The sequence below is a fragment of the Trachypithecus francoisi genome, unplaced genomic scaffold (assembly GCF_009764315.1).
Source record: "Trachypithecus francoisi isolate TF-2019V2 unplaced genomic scaffold, Tfra_2.0 Lachesis_group15, whole genome shotgun sequence".
Lineage (NCBI taxonomy): Eukaryota > Metazoa > Chordata > Mammalia > Primates > Cercopithecidae > Trachypithecus > Trachypithecus francoisi.
Genome location: NW_022681460.1, coordinates 99,670,835 through 99,690,025, shown reverse-complemented (window position 1 = coordinate 99,690,025; position 19,191 = coordinate 99,670,835). Strand labels below are relative to the sequence as shown.

The 19,191-nt window shown below is 41.7% G+C and overlaps 1 protein-coding gene across 1 annotated transcript in view; it reads right to left on the bottom strand.

The window, feature by feature from the left end:
- The window catches only part of MARF1 (meiosis regulator and mRNA stability factor 1), a 48,123-nt gene that overhangs the window by 24,275 nt on the left and 4,657 nt on the right, over positions 1 to 19,191 (bottom strand). Inside the window, 12 exon segments of the mRNA XM_033235652.1 lie at positions 1,415 to 1,495; positions 2,693 to 2,871; positions 3,907 to 4,096; positions 6,021 to 6,179; positions 6,268 to 6,425; positions 6,622 to 7,050; positions 10,878 to 11,050; positions 11,914 to 12,031; positions 14,247 to 14,473; positions 15,381 to 15,539; positions 15,542 to 15,554; positions 16,298 to 16,984. Of these exon segments, the coding sequence (XP_033091543.1) occupies positions 1,415 to 1,495; positions 2,693 to 2,871; positions 3,907 to 4,096; positions 6,021 to 6,179; positions 6,268 to 6,425; positions 6,622 to 7,050; positions 10,878 to 11,050; positions 11,914 to 12,031; positions 14,247 to 14,473; positions 15,381 to 15,539; positions 15,542 to 15,554; positions 16,298 to 16,984 (2,573 nt within the window).

Sequence of the window (19,191 nt, the reverse complement as noted above, 5' to 3'; positions counted from 1 at the left end):
TTGGGAGGCCGAGGTGGGAGAATCGCTTGAGGCCAGGAGTTCAAGACCAGCTTGGGCAACGTAGCAAAACCCTCACTACAAAAATAAAAAAATATTAACTGGGCAGGATGGCGGGTGCCTGTGGTCCCACCTACTCAAAAGGCTGAGATGGGAGGATCATCTGAGTCCAAGAGTTTGAGGCTGTAGTGAGCTAGGGTCGTGCCACTGCACTATAGCCTGGGTGACAGAGTGAGACCCTGTCTCAAAAAAAATTTTTTTAATAAAAAGAAATTAGTTACCCACTCCAGTTTCAATGACATTTGACATTTCTGTAACATCAAGTTCTGTCCCAACAGTGTCTGCTCCGAATTTGGACTGATGTAGCACTTTCCTCTCTGCCTCCTCTCCCCTGTTCGTGCCCTCTCAGACACCACTGCTATGACAGGAGTCTTCCTGCAGCATGGCTCCTGTCACCACACCTTTCCCCTCCCCTCCTTCCTCCAGCACTTCAGTGACTCCCTACTACCCATGGGATAATGGTCAAGTTCCTTGTTCTTCCCCTCCTCAGTGTTCTCAAAGCCTTTCTTCCTCCTTTCCAATCAGTTTTCTTCACTGTCCATGAGGATTCATGAGCATTTTCTCTTACCACTAGACATAAGCTCCTCAGGTACAAGACCTAAGTCCTGTCCAGTTTTGCCTTCTCTGCAGTGCCTAGGTCTTGCACTCACTAGTCCTTGCTAAGCATCTACTATGGGCTGGGTGCTTAAGATACAGTATGAGGGCAGAGCCAGTCCCTGCTGTCCTGGAGCTCACAGTCTAGTGCTTAAAAATGTTCATCCAATAAATACTAAAACTTGGCCAGGCACAGTGGCTCACACCTGTAATCCTAGCACTTTGGGAGGCTGAAGTGGGCAGATCACTTGAGGTCAGGAGTTTTGAGGTCAGGAGTTTAAGACCAGCCTGGCTAACATGGCAAAACCCTGTCTCTACTAAAAATACAAACACTTAGCAAGGCTTGGTGGCACATGCCTGTAGTCCCGGCTACTCGGGAGGCTGAGGCACGAGAATCACTTGAACTTGGGAGGCAGAGGTTGCAGCGAGCTGACACTGCGCCACTGCACTCCAGCCTGGGCGACAGAGCGAGCAAGACTCTGTCTCCAAAAAAATTGAAAAAAAAAAAAAAAACAAACCTAACACTAGTCAGTTAGGGGAAAAATAAGCACAGCATTGAGGACCAAAAGTCTAACTTTGCTAAAAATAAAAGACGTTTTAAAACTGTCTGCTAAACATTCATTGACGTGTAAATCTGAATGCCAGTGTCTCTGTCTCCTCTCCTCTACCAGGCTGAAGCTCCTCAAGACTCATTACCACGGTTTTGTGTGCATAAGTCACCCATCAGTACTGACTGGACAAGGGAAAAATATACTTAACTTACTTTTTTTCATAGATATCTGTAAATTTAAACAGAGGCAGGCAACAGGCAGGGGCATCCTGAAGAACAGACATTGTTTCTGCACTGTAAGACAGAAGTTTGATTAGGGAACAGACCATTGCCTCCGTATTACAAGTTGTATAAACAGAGTTCATAAAATTAACACAGTGCATATGCAAAATAAATTTACCGACTGCTGGTATGTCAGAATTTATTTTCCAGAAAAATCTAAAGAAAGGATTTTAGGGACAAGGCAATGAAAGAAGATTACGTTACACACTAGAATTGGTATCAATCATAAGGTTTTCCACACCAGTGGAGCAGAAAGGCCTGATTAACTCAAGAGCAAAAGGGAGAAGAGCTTAAATATCTCCTGCCATACTGCAGTTTGTTAGATACATGCAACTGACGTTCCCATAGATAAGGATACGCAACTGAATACAACATAATCTCAACTATGGTTTTAAAACACCAAGAGGTACCAAAAAACACTCAAAAGGAAAAAACCCAAATAAAACAAAAAGAAAATGCCAAACTGTTAAGCGCAATTGACTTTGAGCCATACGACTGTGGATGGTTTTTTTTTCCCGTGCTTCTTTTATGTTTCTAAACTTTCCAAATTTCCTTCAATAAGCATCATTTTTTATTCTAAGAACAATAATAAAAAACCGTAACTTGCAATTTAAGTAACAGTGAAGTACAAGTTAGAGAAAAGATCTCTGATCATCCAAGGAGACATTCAGGAGTGGGTCCTGTTTTACCAGTCTCCCTGAAACAGGGAGACCCAAAGAAGTATCACATCTTACTATGAGTAAAACCATCACCAGATGCTTGAGACTGATACAGTCTTAAGGCAGACTTACAGGGCTGGGTATCTATTTGACACTAAGGACATGTCTGCAAATGGAGAGCTTGAAGATTTGTCATCTAGTCTTTATACACAAATCTACCTTCTACTAAGATCTGAAGGTAACACTTCAGACTTTTCAGGTTTATAAACTTTTATTGTAGGGGCCTACTATTTTTAGAACCTGTTTAAACATGCTGCATATTATTTTACTCCCAAGTGCCTGTCAAATTTAAGCTGTATTCCACCTTTGATTAATGACTTAGACAAGAGTCAAATGGCTTGTTTTTAACTCTATCAATCTAGAATAAGCATTATTCCACATGCAGTCATCACAAGAGGGGTGGGAATGTGAGCGAATCTATTTTTATTATTTCTAAAACTTTCTGGGTCAAATGTTATTTCCTGAAATAAACAGCTTGCTTGCTTCTTACCTCAGTAAAGAGAGTGATTTGCTGGCAGCCCCGGTGGCAAGTGAGACCAGGATCTTTTTGCTGCCAATTTTGTATCTGTGGAGGCTGTTCACTGCACCAATCGCATCTTGTAAGTTTTCCATTTGCACAACAGCCTTGAGCTGATAATCTGTATGGGGGCTGAGCTCAACACTTTTCACCTACAACAGGAAAAGGGAAAACTGAACGCTGTGCCCGCCCAGAACCCTGTCGTCTTAAAACTGAAGGTGAACCATGAAGGAACACGTTTGTGGACTGCAGTGCTTCCATGAAGGAATATGTCTGAACTCTGCTCTTCTGCTGACCAGGACGTTAAGTAAGTGAGCATGGGATGACCTTCAGAGATGTCACACTGGCCCGGCCTGTGTGCTCTGGCACACACAGGTTTCCAAGGCAGGCTCAGAGGTCAACACATGGGAAGAGTCTCTGGGGTCTTTTCCAGACTCTACAAAACCCAGGGCATTGCCATTTTTAAGAATCTACTAAAAAGGTGCATTTTTAGCAAAACTGCACCTAAAAATGGTGTCAAATATAATAAGACATAAACAAGACCAGCCAACATTTTAGAATCCTACCTGTATTTCAGCAGGAAGAGCTAACTAAAATCCATCAATGTTTTACTTATCAAATTGCCTTTTTTTTTTTTCCTTCTGAGACAGTCTCACTCTGTCGCCCAGGCCAGAAAGCAGTGGCATGATCTCAGCTCAATGCAACCTCTGCTTCCCGTGTTTAAGTGATTCTCCTGCTTCAGCCTCCTAAGTAGCTGCGACTACAGGCATGCACCACCACGCCTGGCTAAGTTTTGTTTTGTTTTGTTTTGTTTTTTTTAGGTAGAGACGGGGTTTCACTCGCCAGGCTGATCTGAAACTCCTGATCTCAGGTCTGCCCACCTCGGCCTCCCAAAGTGCTGGGAATACAGACATGAGCCACCACACCTGGCCACAAATTGCCATTTCAATTTCTGCTTAAGACAGGAGCTTCTCACTGTTAGGTGTCTTGCTCTCTCTGGGGCTATACTGTAAAAACTGGATTTATAGCACCACTCTGAGCAGACCAAAGGGAAAAGGAAGGAGGAGTTCAAACTTGTTCAGTCACACTTCTATCCTGGCTGTGGTTATGTATATCAAATTAGGTCCTCTTGACTAGAAACTCCATCAAAGAGTATAACAAAGCAAGCACAAGAGGGAAAAAGTTACCTTGCCATGCCTGGCAAATGCTTCCTGCAGCAGCTGCTGCAGCTCCTTCCGGGATAATCTGTAGTCTATGTTGCTGACTTGGACATCAGCACCATTTGCAAATGGGTCTGGGCAGTCGGCTCCGCTGCTTGAATTTGCAATGTTGAAAGCAAGCGGAGACGCTCTGTTTAAAAGGTTTGGAGACATACTCCTGCTTAAAACACACACATTGAGATTATTTTAAAAACTGTTCTGTATATTTAGATTTCATCATTTACGCTTTGTCTGAAACCACTACAGAAGCAGCTTTCCCACAACACAACCAGACCAAACATTTGGTTTTCAAATGTGTTTTTAATCTTTTTTTTTTTCTGAGACAGAGTCTCACTCTGTCACCCAGACTGGAGTGCAAAGGCACCATCTCGGCTTATTGCAACCTCCACCTCCTGGGTTCAAGCAATTCTCCTGTCTCCGCCTCCCCAACAGCTGGGACTACAGGCATGCACCACTACACCTAGCTAATTTTTTTTTTTTTTTTTTTTTGAGACGGAGTCTCGCTCTATCGCCAGGGCTGGAGTGCAGTGGCCGGATCTCAGCTCACTGCAAGCTCTGCCTGCCGGGTTTACGCCATTCTCCTGCCTCAGCCTCCCGAGTAGCTGGGACTACAGGTGCCCGCCACCTCGCCCGGCTAGTTTTTTGTATTTTTTAGTAGAGACGGGGTTTCACCGTGTTAGCCAGGATGGTCTCGATCTCCTGATCTCGTGATCCGCCCGTCTCGGCCTCCCAAAGTGCTGGGATTACAGGCTTGAGCCACCGCGCCCGGCCGCTAATTTTTTGAATTTTTGGTAGAGATGGGGTTTCCCCATGTTAGCCAGGCTGGTCTTAAACTCCTGACCTCAAGTGATCCACCTGCCTCAGCCTCCCAAAGGGCTGGGATTACAGGCATGAGCCACTGTGCCCAGCTGTGTTTTTAATCTTAAATACACACTGGCTTTACACATTGTCAAAAGTACTATCTACTGACCCCTAATTACCGCCAATCAACACCAAATATTCTTCCTTTGGGTTAAAGCTAAAGGCAGGAATTAGAGGCAGTCCTGATGAATTAACCCTCTGCTTTGTGCATTATCCTTAGGAAATCAGCCTGTGATACCAATTTAAGGCGTTTAACTTTCTCGGTGGCTCTGAAAGAGTTCAAAGTTCTTGCTCGCATCTTGCAGTTCTTTCTGCACATAAGGAAAACTTTTATGTGGCTTTTTAGAAGTAATTTTATATATCCATAGTCACTTTTTCTTTTTTTTTGAGACGGAGTCTCGCTCTGTCACCCAGGCTGGAGTGCAGTCATGCGATCTCAGCTCACTGCAAGCTCCACCTCCCGGGTTCGCACCATTCTCCTGCCTCAGCCTCCTGAGTAGCTGGGACTACAGGAGCTCGCCACCACATCTGGCTAATTTTTTTGTATTTTTAGTACAGATAGGGTTTCACCATGTTAGCCAGGATGGTCTTGATCTCCTGACCTTGTGATCCGCCTGCCTTGGCCTCCCAAAGTGCTGGGATTACAGGAGTGAGCCACCGTGCTCGACTGATCCACAGTCACTTTCTACAGTGATCTGCCACCAACTCAGCAGAACAAACACAATGCTAAGAAGAGCTCATGGGAATGCAACACACACTTATGGCTTCTCTGTCTCCCAAGCCTCAAGAATTCCTTAGTGTGACAGATAGTGATAGATAATTACCATAGTTTACAGAAAACTTTACTTCTCAAACAGCTTCCTATACAGTACCATAGTAATAAGAACCACCAATGCATGGCTCTTTTGGGCTTTTTTCTCAACACATTGAACATAGGGACATCTTAACATGCCTCCCAGCACTGGCCAGGGACTCTCCAATAGGTTTCTCTTTCTGACCTCTGTTTACCACAATTTCCAGATGGAGGAAGAAGAAATCGTGAAAGCATTGCCCCTAAATGTTAACGATGATTACCTGAGGAGAGGGGAACTGGCAGAGGAAGGATGGGAGACTTACTTTGTGCATTTCAGTACTATCTGAATTCTTTTCAACAAACATACTATTTCATAATCCTTCCTATTACATGTAACCACCCCCATGGGTCAAGAAGCCAGACTCACCTAGAAGACCAAGACTGAGATGCGAGCAGAGGACTGACTTGCCTGGATGCAACTAACTTGCTAAAAGCAGACGGGTAACTCACTTGGAATACAGTCTCCTCTTTATCTTTTTTCTCTACAGGAGAACTGGTAACACTTCGGGCACTGAGGTTCTCTTTTCTAACAGAAGAGGAAAATTGAACGGAAAAGGTCACATGTCTTCCTTCATATTCAAGAAGCAGCTATGAGAAAGAGTAGTTGCACCTACTTCTGACTGGTTTTGTAAACAGGTTCTGCCACCCCCGAGTTTTTCGCCGTCGGCACTGCAGCACTTGAGTTACCGTGAGCGGGGACTACCAGCCTCAGATGACCTTGCTGCTGCTCACTGTTTCTATGACCAGTTTTTGACTCCATGCGGCACAGCTCCTTCAAAGACACAAGCACAGTGGGGTTTAAATTTTAAGTACCCAAGATTTGTTAGAGCCTTTACAGAAAACGATTGAGTCTGAGTATCATTTGAAACACTGAAATCAAAAACGGACACGCCAAAAGCAAGCGGGCACGTAAAACACAGAAACCAAACCTACCATAAACTTCAGAAAGCAAGAGGTATCAAAATTACCTGTAAACTTTTAACATTTGTATTTTTTGTAGTAGATCCAGAATTTGCCTGTGACCCTTTTCCAGGCGTGGCTTTGGCACTGGAAGATTGTTCACTTGCATCTTTGATGAGGCACAATTTTGGATTCTTAAGTTTTTTGGGAGACTTCACTTTATCAGCAATTGCATTTGAACTCTTTGTTTCACAGAGTTCTCTATTTTTTGGAGTAAATGACACAATGATCCTATTACCAAAGACATCTTCGTTTTCCATTCGCTTCTGAGCGCGCTCTGCACTATCTTGGTTTATGAAGCGGAGAATTGCACTGCAGCCTGTGATACTCAGCACTTTCCCACCACAATTATCGGACAGGCGTCTGAGCCTGTTGCTGACGCTCTTGCCATCTTTATTTGCTGGTAGGTTATAAACATAGAGCAGAGTGTGGCACTGCTAATACAGAGGAAAGAAGTGTTACATCAGGTTAACTCAAGGGCACACATTCAATTTCAAAATAAGAACAATGGGTGACCTCGAAACTTCAGTTAACAACTTTGGAGAGGAGGTGACAGTGATTTAGAGGGGAGAGGGTATACCATTTAGTGTTGACAAAGTAGCTGAATACTGTTTTCAATAATATGCTTTAGCTGGGCATGGTGGTGCATGCCTGCAGTCCCAGCTACTCGGGTGGGAGGATTAACCTGAGCCCAGGAAGACTGAAGCTGGAGTGACTGTGCCACTGCACTCCACTCTGAGTGGCAGAGTGAGACACTGTCTCAAAAAATAAAACTAAAAAATAATATGCTAGGCACAGAAGTCTGTATACTGTATGATTCCACTTCTATAAAGTGTCCAGAAAATACAAATCTACAGAGACAGAAAGATTAGTAGTGCCTGGGAGTGGGGGAGGGGATTAACTATAAATTAGCATAACAGATCTTACTCAGGTGATGAAAATATTCTAAAACTGTACAATTCAATTTACTAAAACTTACTGTACACTTAAAAGAGCTGAATTTTGTACTATGTAAATCGTATCTTGATGAAGTTGTTTTTCAATGTCTATTTATTCTGCAGGTCCACTGAATAAGAATTTATAAAGTTAGAGCCAGAAGCTAAGCAGGGTTGGTCCTGGTTAGTTTTTGCATAGGAGAATGCCTGAGAATATTGGGTGCTATAGGCTTAAGTAAAAAAAAAAAATTTTTTTTAATACCCAACAACTTAGAGCCTGTTCAGCTACAACAGCAGGTTGCCAGTAGTCAGGCTGGAAGTTCTATTTGGCAGTGGGTAGTCATAATTCTTCCAGATAAATTGAAATTTATGTATTAAGAAGTAGAACTTTGCCTGGCACAGTGGCTTACGCCTGTTATCTCAGCACTCTGGGAGGCCAAAGCGGGTGATCACCTGAGGTCAGAAGTTCGAGGTGAGCCTGGCCAACATAGTGAAACCCCCTCTCTACTAAAAACACAAAATTAGCCAGGTGTGGTGGCGGGCACCTGTAATCCCAGCTACTCGGGAGGCTGAGAAAGGAGGATCAATTGAACCCAGGAGGCGGAGGCTGCAGTAAGCTGAGATCACGCCACAGCACTCCAGCCTGAGTGACAGAGTCTCAAAAAAAATTTTTTTTAAATAAGAATAAGAATAATATCTTAAAAAGCAGAACCATTAAAGCACCAGGAGAAAACTTAAGATAATTATATAAAGGGTTAAATCCAGAAACAATAAGATAAATCACTAACAACAGGCAAAGGATGTGAACAATTTACAGAAGAAATAAAGAGCAAACAACAATAATCATAAAACGATATTTTGCACTGTGTTACATTTTAATTTAAAAGCCAATTATAAGATAATGCCGTTTTTCACTTACTGGCCTGGCAAACATTTAAAACAGATACTTTCATGACTGTAAATTAGTACCACCTTCCTGGAGGATGACAGGTATCTTGATAGTAAAATTCTAACCCGGAACTTTTAAGCCTTGGAAATTACCCGGTAGTATGTCAGCCCAGGAGCCTAAAGATATAAATTACCTTGCTGGAAATGGTAAAACAAAACACAAAACTGGGTATAAACAAAACGTCCACTAACAGGTAGACTGGTTAAATAAAGACCAGCCATACAAGTACTTTTCAAACCAAAATTCTGGTTTTTAAAATGTGGCAGATTGATATTAATATACATTAACACGAAAAGACATCCAAGCTCTGACATAAAGTCTTTTTCCAAAAGCCACAGAACACCATATATGTGACACATTTTTAAAATCTGGAGGGTAATACCAAAATATTAACAGTGGTTACTTCTGGAGGGTAGAATTGCGGGGTTTTCACTTTCCACATTTCTAAATATTGTGTTTTGTTTTTACAATGATCATACCATACTTTTTATTTTATTTTTTGAGACAGAGTCTACTCTGTCACCCAGGCTGGAGTGCAGTGGTGCGATCTCGGCTTACTGCAACCTCCACTTTCCGGGTTCAAGTGATTCTCCTGCCTCAGCCTCCCAAGTAGCTGGGATTACCAGTGCCCGCCACCACACCTAGCTAATTTTTGTATTTTTAGTAGAGATGGGGTTTCGCCATGTTGGCCAGGCTGGTCTCGAACTCCTGACTTCAGGTGATTTGTGATCTGCCCACCTCAGCTTCCCAAAGTACTGGGATTGCAGGCGTGAGTCACCTTACTCAGCCCACACCATACTTTTCTAATCAGAGGCTTTTCTTTTTATTTGCAGGGTACTGACCAATTACCAACAAAATCTACACTTTTCCTATTATACCTGGGACTCAAAACCCAGGCAGTACCAATGTATGTTTAATTTATTAAAATTATAGGAACAGACTAAAGAACATAAAAATAAATGTACCTTAAATTATCACTCTAGTGGATGGGAAAAAACATCCAGCAAGACTAAATGTTTTGAACTATCAAAACTTTTTTTTTTTTTTTTTTTACCATAAGGAATAAGAATCTCCAAAGTAGGCAAGTTCTTATCTAAAACACTACATTTACTTTTTTTTTTTTGAGACAGCGTCTTGCTCTGTCGACCAGGCTGGAGTGCAGTGGCGTGATCTCAGCTCACTGCAACCTTCACCTCCCGGGAAAAAAAACACTGTATTTACTTAAGGCCTTCAAAGCTAGAAAAGTGGGCATCAAACAGAAGCAGAAGGGAAGAAATATAACTACAGCCAAGTGACTAAAAACAAATAATGACAAAGGTGAGTTAGGAAAGAGCCTCAAAAGATGAAGGTAAGGCCTGTGTATGTTTACTCCCTGGGTAAGCCTCTGGTATCCACAACTCTCAACTGTCCACAGCATGAGTTTCATCTTAGACCAGACATAGGGCTTCTTGGGTATCAGGGGACACGGGGGACTAGCAGGCAAGTGCCGGAATCAGGACACCCGGGGCCCACTCTCTTAATTGCTGCAATCACCGATGACCCGTTTACTTTTTCTAAGAGCTGATTTCTTCCTCCATTAAATGAGGACTTTGCATGAGATCATTTCTAACGTACTTCTGTAACTCTCAGTTATTAAGACTGCATTTAATGTAGGGGATTGCCCACTCTCCTGGATCACCCACACCATGGCTACTTCTCCATTATCATTATTTCTTTCAGAGTTACGCACATATTCGCCAAACAGCTTAAACACAGCTCAGCACTGCAATAAGCATTCTTATCCCAAGTCAAGTCTATCAGAAATGCTAGTCCTGGAAATGTGCTCACACCCTCCCAGTATATGGCTTAAACAGACTACACACGGGTGGAGTAATAACCACTCCTGCTAATTGTGTCCATGCACCACAGGGAATGCACAATAGAAAGCACAGTCTCAGAGGCCTGCTGAAGCTTAAGGATTAAATACCAAAAAAATGTACAATGACTCCACTTATTTGGCGCCAACCACACAAGTATGTGAGAACCCTCGCCATATTCTCTACCCATAATACTTGCAAGCAAAAAGAATAGACTTTTAATCTGTTATTTCTATCCACCTGACACAAAACACTGCTAGCTTTGAAGACACTGGCAAGTTGGGAAGGTAAATCTACAAGTCAATTTCATATGATATTTTGAAATAAATAAAAGTAAACTTCATACATACCAATTCTCTGTATATTTGTAAGAGAAGAACTCAAGGTTTCTAAGCCTTACTTCAAAATCTAACCCACCTCTTACAAAGAACAGTCCCATCTGGGCCTGGCAACCCCCTTATTATGGGCTTTCAGCCTCCACAATGTAATATTGGAAAATGGCAAAATAACGCAAACCCACTTACTGGCATTTTTAGTGGTAACCTGGGGGGCAAGTCGGAAATGAACTCTTCAAATCTGATCAGCTCGTTAGCATGATGCAGCAGTGCTTCTGAGGCCTGGTTTTTATGGACCAAAATAATGTGGAAACCATGCCTGTGTCTCAGGTCACTAAGTTCCAATGCAAAATTGACATCAGCTGAAAGAAAAGGTACAGCCCAACCCCATCCCCAAACATTAGAAACACTTGACAAAGACAGACAACTCTTCTGACACTCACTGAGAAGAAAGGAAAGGCTGGACTATATTCAAAATTTCTTCCCCCATTTCTTAGGAAAGAAACACGTTTCACAGCAGAAGAATGTAAGACAATCTTACTAAAAGAATTCCAAGACACTTATGTTACTTTCAGTATTAAAAGGGAGCAAAATAAGACAAATTTGAAATTCATCTTCAACTTTAAAAATTAGTAATACTGAGCACAAGGTAAAAAAAAAGACAAAAAAATCACATTTTTCTTTAATAAACCTGGTCCCGGCCAGGCGCAGTGGCTCACACCTGTAATTCCAGCACTTTGGGAGGCCAAGGAGGGTGGATCACCTGAGGTCAGGAGTTCGAGACCAGCCTGACCAATATGGAGAAACCCCATCTCTACTAAAAATACAAAATTAGCTGGGCGTGGTGGCGCATGCCTGTAATCCTAGCTACTCGGGAGGCTGAGGCAGAAGAATCGCTTGAATCTGGGAGGCGGAGGTAGTGGTGAGCCAAGATTGCACCATTGCACTCCAGCCTGGGCAACAAGAGCGAAACTCCATCTCAAAATAAATAAATAAAATAAAAATAAAAAACCTGGTCCCACAATAACTCAAGTTCCAAGGAGGAAACACAGAAATCTACCTAGACCCAATTTTTTTTCTAAACAATTCTCAACAATAATCATAAACATGTCTCATGCACTTCAGCCTCTTTGGGGATACGTTTTACTTTCACATGTTTCTGGCTTCTGTGATAATTTCCCATGCAGTGAGTTTAGCTGAAATTAGCAGATGTTTCTGTACTTACTTGACACAAGAACCACTGTGGCTGGAGCAGTGTGGGTATTTGCAAACCTGCGGAGACTCTGCCGCAGTTTATCATCAGCGGCATTCTTTGCAGTCGCATTAATGTGGGCAACAGTTACCTGCATTAATTTATAATAAGGGTGAATAAGCAGAAGCTGAGGCTAGAAAACTGCTACACATTCTGCTCATATTTTTTATTTTTTTAAAAATTTTATTATACTTTAAGTTCTGGGGTATGTGTGCAGAACGCGCAGGTTTGTTACATAGGTATACATGTGCCATGGTGGTTTGCTGCACCCATCACCCATCATCTAGGTTTTATGCCCCACATGTATTAGGTATTTGTTCTAATGCTCTTCCTCCCCTTGCCCTAACCCCCTGACAGACACCAGTGTGTGTTGTTCCCCTCCCCATGTTCATGTGTTCTCATTGTTTAACTCCCACTTGTAAGGTGAGAACATGCACTGTTTGGTTTTCTGCTCCTGCATTAGTTTGCTGAGAATAATGACTTCGAGCTTCATCCATGTCCCTACAAAGGACATTATCTCATTCTTTTTTATGGCTGCATAGTATTCCATAGTGTATATGTGCCACATTTTCCTTATCCAGTCTATCATTGATGTCTGCCCATATTTTAATAAGTAATTCTTGATTTAAAAAAATTCTTACTACTATTAGGAATGGTAAAAAATCACAACCAGATCTCAGTAATCTCAACATTGGTTCTCGATATGAACTAACTGGGTCTGTGACTAACCCTGCTCTCATCTCCAATCTTCTGTTTTTGCATTTCTTTCATCCTCCTTTCAGAAAGTAAGTAGAAAATAGGAAGTGAAATTTGAACTCAGTTAAATTTGCTCTAACAGCTTCTGCCAACAATTTGGAAGTGGTAGAGATCAGATAAATGACTAAAATAATACTTAAGGCTGTGTTTTATGTCAACTGTCTATGGTACCCATGCAAGCTTGTGCAACCCGCCTTTTTGTTGTTTTCTGTTTTGTTTTGTTTTAGGCTTTTAGTAGCCTGAAGCCATGGTTTTTAGTTTCCGTCTCTACTAATAAGCAGAAAAGAGAAATAAGGAAGGTGCTTTACTAGCCCAACCAGAAACAGAAACTGAGAATCCATGATTGTATCCTCTCCCTTGGACACCTCTGGATGGCTTTCAGAATCTGGGGCTAGGTGGTGGAGACAGAAGGGAGGATATCCCCCAAGGGAGCTAAAATGCATTTATTTCTGTTAAAACTATCAGGTTCACATATAAGTCTCCAAAGGAAGGAAAGGTTAATTTTGAGAAAGGTGAATTTCTCAAAAGTAATTTTGAGAAAGGTGAATTTCTCAAAAGTAATTTTGAGAAAGGTGAATTTCTCAGAAGTAATTTTGAGAAAGGTGAATTTCTCAGAAGTAATTTTGAGAAAGGTGCCTCAGGCACCTGCAATACACAATAATAACTTGCTGGTTTTTGTAAAGAACATGGGTATATCATTTTAGACAAGCAATATGGACTATCAATAGAAGTAACTGTCTAAGAGTCAAAAGACCTGATTTCTAGTTTCAGCTTAAAAACACAGACTCTTGGGGTCAGACAAATCTAGATTCACATCCTTGCTCGTCCTGGCCAAGTGATCTTAAAGAAGTTTCTTCACCTCTCAGGGCCTTAGTTTAATTTGTAAACTTTAAGTAATATATTCTACGTGCCTGGTTCAAAGAGCAGTAATGAAAATCAAAGGAAATAATACATATATAACCATTATACCAGTATAGAACTAAAGTATAAATTAGGGAGCATAACTGAAAGATAAGAATGATTAAATTATTTCTAGTACTTTGGAAGTGGTCTTTTGCTAATTTATTTGAAAACTTGGTACAAATGCATTATCATTAAACAAACTTTCAATCAGAATTCCAAAAAAAAAAAAACACAAAAACCCACACATGTACAGCACTTTGAGAGGCCAAGGCAAGAGGATTGCTTGATCCCAGGAGTTTGAGATGAGTCTCCACCACCTAACTCCAGATCCTGAAAGCCATCCAGGGGTGTTCAAGGGAGATAATACAGTTATGAGTTCTCAGTTTGTTTCTGGTTTGGAATATAGGGAGACCTTGTCTCTACAAAAAATAAAAAATGAGCCAAGCATGACAGCGTGCATCTGTGATCCCAGCTACTTGGGAGGCTGAGGTGGGAGGATCACTGGGGTCCCACGGTTCGAGGCTGCAGTGAGCCATGACTGCATCACTGCACTCCAGCCTGGGTGACACTTAGACTCTGTCTCAAAACAAACAAACAAACATCTGCTTATTCCTCTACTATAGATTAAAATTATTACTTTTTTTTACCTGGCAATTATTCAGCTCTTGAATAACTTCCTTGTTTTCTTTACTGATGTCACACACACAGATGAATTCTGCTTCTCTGTGGCCTTTAAAAAACTTCTCACGGATTCTTTGCACAACAGCAGTTGCTGACCGGCCAGAGGGAACGGAGCAGTTTTCAATATCCCAAAAAACTCCAATGGGAGGTAAGTTTTCTAGCACCTGTCCAGCTACTGCAACTTCTGGTGACCCTTAAGAAATGTTAACATTTTCCATCACTTGTAGTGGAAAATAAATGGCAAATTAAAATAAGATAATAAACTACCTATCATTCTTAGTGGTAGAAAAACTAAATTGTTAATTAATGCTAAGTTTTAAGGCTACCAACCTCACTGGTTGACCAAATGAGCAATCAAGCTGTCAAAGTATCACTCTAAGAGATTATTCCTGTGTTTCAGGAGAAGACAAATCTAAAAGTCAAGTGACTTTAAGCCCACAATAAATCCATCTCAAAGCATGAGCCATTCTGACATTAAGCAGTGATGCTTCCCTAAACACGAGCACATTAACTGGCCAGATTCTGCAGCTCCAAGATCCAACTTTCAAGATTAGCCCACACTTATCTACCTACTTGGTATTAACCAACACTGAGGAGCTGACAAAGGGTGTTACTGTCGTTGATTCTGAGCTAACGCTGCATTAACATCTGATTTAACATTTTAAAAATGTTTTCAAAACATATCACATTAACTACTTTTCAGGGAAATTATTTTTACTGAGAACTCTTTGGTTTTCAAATACTGTTTTTAATCAGCCATTACTAAATTATTCTGAACACTTCTAGGGAGTATACCATCAACAAGTGTGATTTCCAACCTAAGGTGACACCAAATCTTTTCCAGCACTTTTATTTCTCCTGATATACTACCAATTTTTCTATACACAGCTTCTGTGTACAGCCTCGGCCCAACATAAAGGGCAAATGACTTCCTGGTCTGTAATAAAAAAAAGATTTCTACCAAGATATGGAAACGGAGACTCACACACACAGTAGCTTTAGAACCATAAGGAATCCTTCCAAGGTGATTAAACGCAATGTTAGTATTAGATATTGAAAGCTATTTAAATATGCACATTTTATGCCATACTGTCATTTACCAAATTTTGAAGCAGCTTTGCCTAGACTGGTCGCCAATAACAACGTGGTCTCCTTCCCTGTTCCTTTGGTTCCACAGCCATTACACAGAGGGACAGCAAGAGGTGCAGGTTGAGTATTTGGAGGTGGTATATTTGGCCAAACTTTAGCCGCATCGATATGCTATTTCTTGCTGGCTGTTTTAAATTTTTTTTAAAAAGGAGGAGGTGTCAGATACATCATTTCAGAAGCTGGAGTTATATACAACAACTGAAAACACACTAAGTGTTTTACCTTTCCACTTGCTAGCCTGTAAGAAAACATACTTTCAAATCATCTTTCCAAGAACCATTAGCTATCAATTCGTAAATTCATTTCCAGAAGTGACTTGACATGATCAAGAAAGATATTCACGTGGTCAGATCTTTACATTTTGGGCCATGAGTCTGCTGCAACGAAGACCTCATACATATTTTACATAAAGGGTAGTAAAGTCTCACTTGAACACCAATGTGACTGAGGCCAACTTTCAGGTTTCCCACATTATTGCAAAAAGACAATATGCAGTTATCTACATTACATGAATGGGCTTATGTGTAAGTTGAATGTAAGTTATAAGAAATCCATTGTGCTTTAGCCTTTAAAGACAGAACACGAAGGCTTTGCCAACTAGTCTCACATACAGGAAATAGATTTACTGCAACAAGAGCCTCTAAAAGCATAAACTACAAAAATAATGACTCTACTTTTCTGAATGCTCTCCCATTTTACCCTTTGTTTCTTTCAGAACCAGCAAAAATTATGCTGATGGGGAGACTCCCCTATACCATAGAATCTTCAACCCCGTGTATAATAAAGACTTTTCAAGATAAATCCACTTCAAAAAAGTCATTCCTCAATCCTCAGCTGCACCCAACGTAAGAAATAAAAAGATACGAACCTTGTTTAGACAGTCTTCGCAGTAAAGTGAGCCCTTTAAACAAACCGGAGGTACCACATTAAGGTGCAAAGAGTTGGTGCACAAGTGAGGCGTTAGCTCCGACTGTGAAATGTGCTCTTCCAAATGCCCCGGAGCCCCACTTGTGAAATCAGAACAGGGGAAATAGCCAGCGGAGGTGCAGCCCTGCAGAGTCGGAAACTGATGTAGCTTGTGCACATTACCATGACATGATTGGAAGTGGAGTTTTCCACAACAGGGCAGGTGTTTGCAGGAAGACAGGTTACTCTCTAGACACATGCTGGGAAAGTCACTTGCAATGCCTGCCAAATTGTTCCTAGCTGAGGCATTCTGGAGTGAAGATGCAGACTGGAAAGCAAACCCTGACCCTACCTGACACGTGATTGTCCTGGTGCTTTGCGAGTCTAACAGTGCGCCCGGGTGAATCAAGCTACTGGTACCTCCACTACCGCCACCACCACCACCAAAACGCATTGGCGAAGTGGAGGGTTCATTAGGGCAATGAGCACAGCAGCTTACTTTGGGGACAGATGAAAGCTGTATTTTAGGCTGCTGAAGAGAACGAATATCAGGAAGTGGGACTGCTGGAAAAAGCTTAGAGCCAGCATGAAGGGGAGATGGTACATCCTTTAGTTCCACAGCAACTTTCTTGTTCTCCATGTACTCTTTCTGAGAAAAGAAAATCAAAACATAAATTAATTTTATGAGGCCCATGGTTTTTTTGGTTACTCATATCTTACTGCATTCACAAACAGAAAAAGTGTTCAATTCTGTTACATCACTAAATCATAACTGAACAAAATGGAATCACAGCTAGTTAAAATCAGGAACATTCTTCAGAGAGGTGTGCAGGAAGTGAACATTGGAACACACAAATAAAATGAAGACTACATGCTTCCTGAATCGAAACAGACTGGGATGGGAGGGCCTGTTTACATCTTTAGCAGCCGCCATGCCTCAGTAACTTCCTTTCGATAATTTCCCCTTGCTTCATAGAATCCTCTGAAGACAAAATAGGTGGTATGAAAACAACAGTCACACAAACAGCATTCAATAAAGGCCGCTAACATACACAGTGGTTTGAGGACAATACTTAATAGTTCCTGTGGTCAGTCCCTAAGGGATTTCAGTAAGATCCCCCAAGGAAAGGAGTAAAGTTTCAAACACAGATGAGATCAGCCATCTACCCAGATGGCCCACCCATGTTGCTGATGACATTTCATAAACCCTAAGATATAATGACCTAAAGCCATAATGACAATTATACTGTAGCCAGTGAAAAGATTTAGAGAAATTAGAAAACTATCCAAGAAAAAGATCCAAGACAAACAGTTTGCCACATGACTCCAACATAGACACAGGAAGCCAGTATATTACAAAGGTTCTAAGCAGAGCATCATTGGCAGAGACCTGGGCTAGAATCTGATAATCAACAGTTGTATGACTTTGGATAAGTTATTGCCCTACACTTTGGTTTCCTCATCCATAAATTGGGAACAATACAATATACCTCCTAGAGTTGCTAGGAGGATAAAATAAGATATAGCACATAGAGCACCTGGCACAGCACCTAGCCACTGAAAGGGGACTAAACTCATCAGCCTTCACAGGCTGACTGCAAGAGCCATTAAGATGAAGAGGGTGTCCTGCTACAGTGACTGAGATGTGTTCACCCTTCACAGCACACGAGGGTCCATCTGACACCTACAATTCCACTCCTTTTGCTGTGATTCTACACTCACCTGGGAGCATATGCTCCTCTGGAAGAAATGTGAATTTTCAGCTAAACTTTCCCTAAAAGGGAGGTAACAGCAATGGGCTGACCAGCCAATGAACTGCCCTTTTGGTAATTATAGTTCAGACTGAAATGGTATTCTGATTTATAAAGATCAGGCTCATACAGGCAGGCTTATTATGAGTTGATCCCCTGAACCTACTCCATTCTGCATGCCACTGACAAAACTGAGTTTCAAGATCTGTAAATCTGACTGAGTGATTCTGAATTGTGTGACTCCATGAGGACGAGATCTACCATCCCATCCCAGGAAGCCTTGCTTTTGATGCCAACCCTCATCGTCAACTGTCCCGAAAATAAAACACTCCTAAAATGACTCAAATTACTTGATGGCCTTGCAACAAAGACAACCATATAGTGAAAACCTAGAAAAAATAGAAAATTAAATTGGTTTTTAAAAAGTTATTAATACCAGCCCGGGCGCGGCCGCTCACGCCTGTAATCCCAGCACTTGGGAGGCCAAGGCGGGTGGATCACCTAAGGTCAGTAGTTCAAGACCAGCCTGGCCAACATGGTGTAACCCCATCTCTACTAAAATGCAAAAATTAGCCGGGCATGATGGTGGGTGCCTGTAATCCCAGCTACTAGGGAGGCTGAGACGGGAGACTCCCTTGAACCCTGGGGACAGTGGTTGCAGTGAGCTGAGATCGTGCCACTGCACTCCAGCCTAGGAGGCTGAGTGAGACTCCGTCTCAAAAAATAATTTAAAAAAAAGTTATTAATATCCTTATATAAAATTATAGTATAATCTCACTTGAATCCCAAGTACAACAGAAAATAAGAAATAGAAAGCTGGTAACATGAGTGCATGAAATGAAATCAGGAAATGTCAAAATTGGCCGGGTGCAGTGGCTCATGCCTGTAATCCCAGCACTTTGGGAGGCTGAGGCAGGAGGATCACTTGAGGTCAGGAGGTCAAGACCAAGCCTGGCCAACACGGTGAAACCCCATCTTCACTAAAAATACAAAACTTAGCCAGGTGTGGTGGCACAGGCCTGTAATCCCAGCTACTCAGGAGGCTGAGGCAGGAGAACTGCTTAAACCAGGGAGGCAGAGGTTGCAATGAGCCGAGATCGTACCA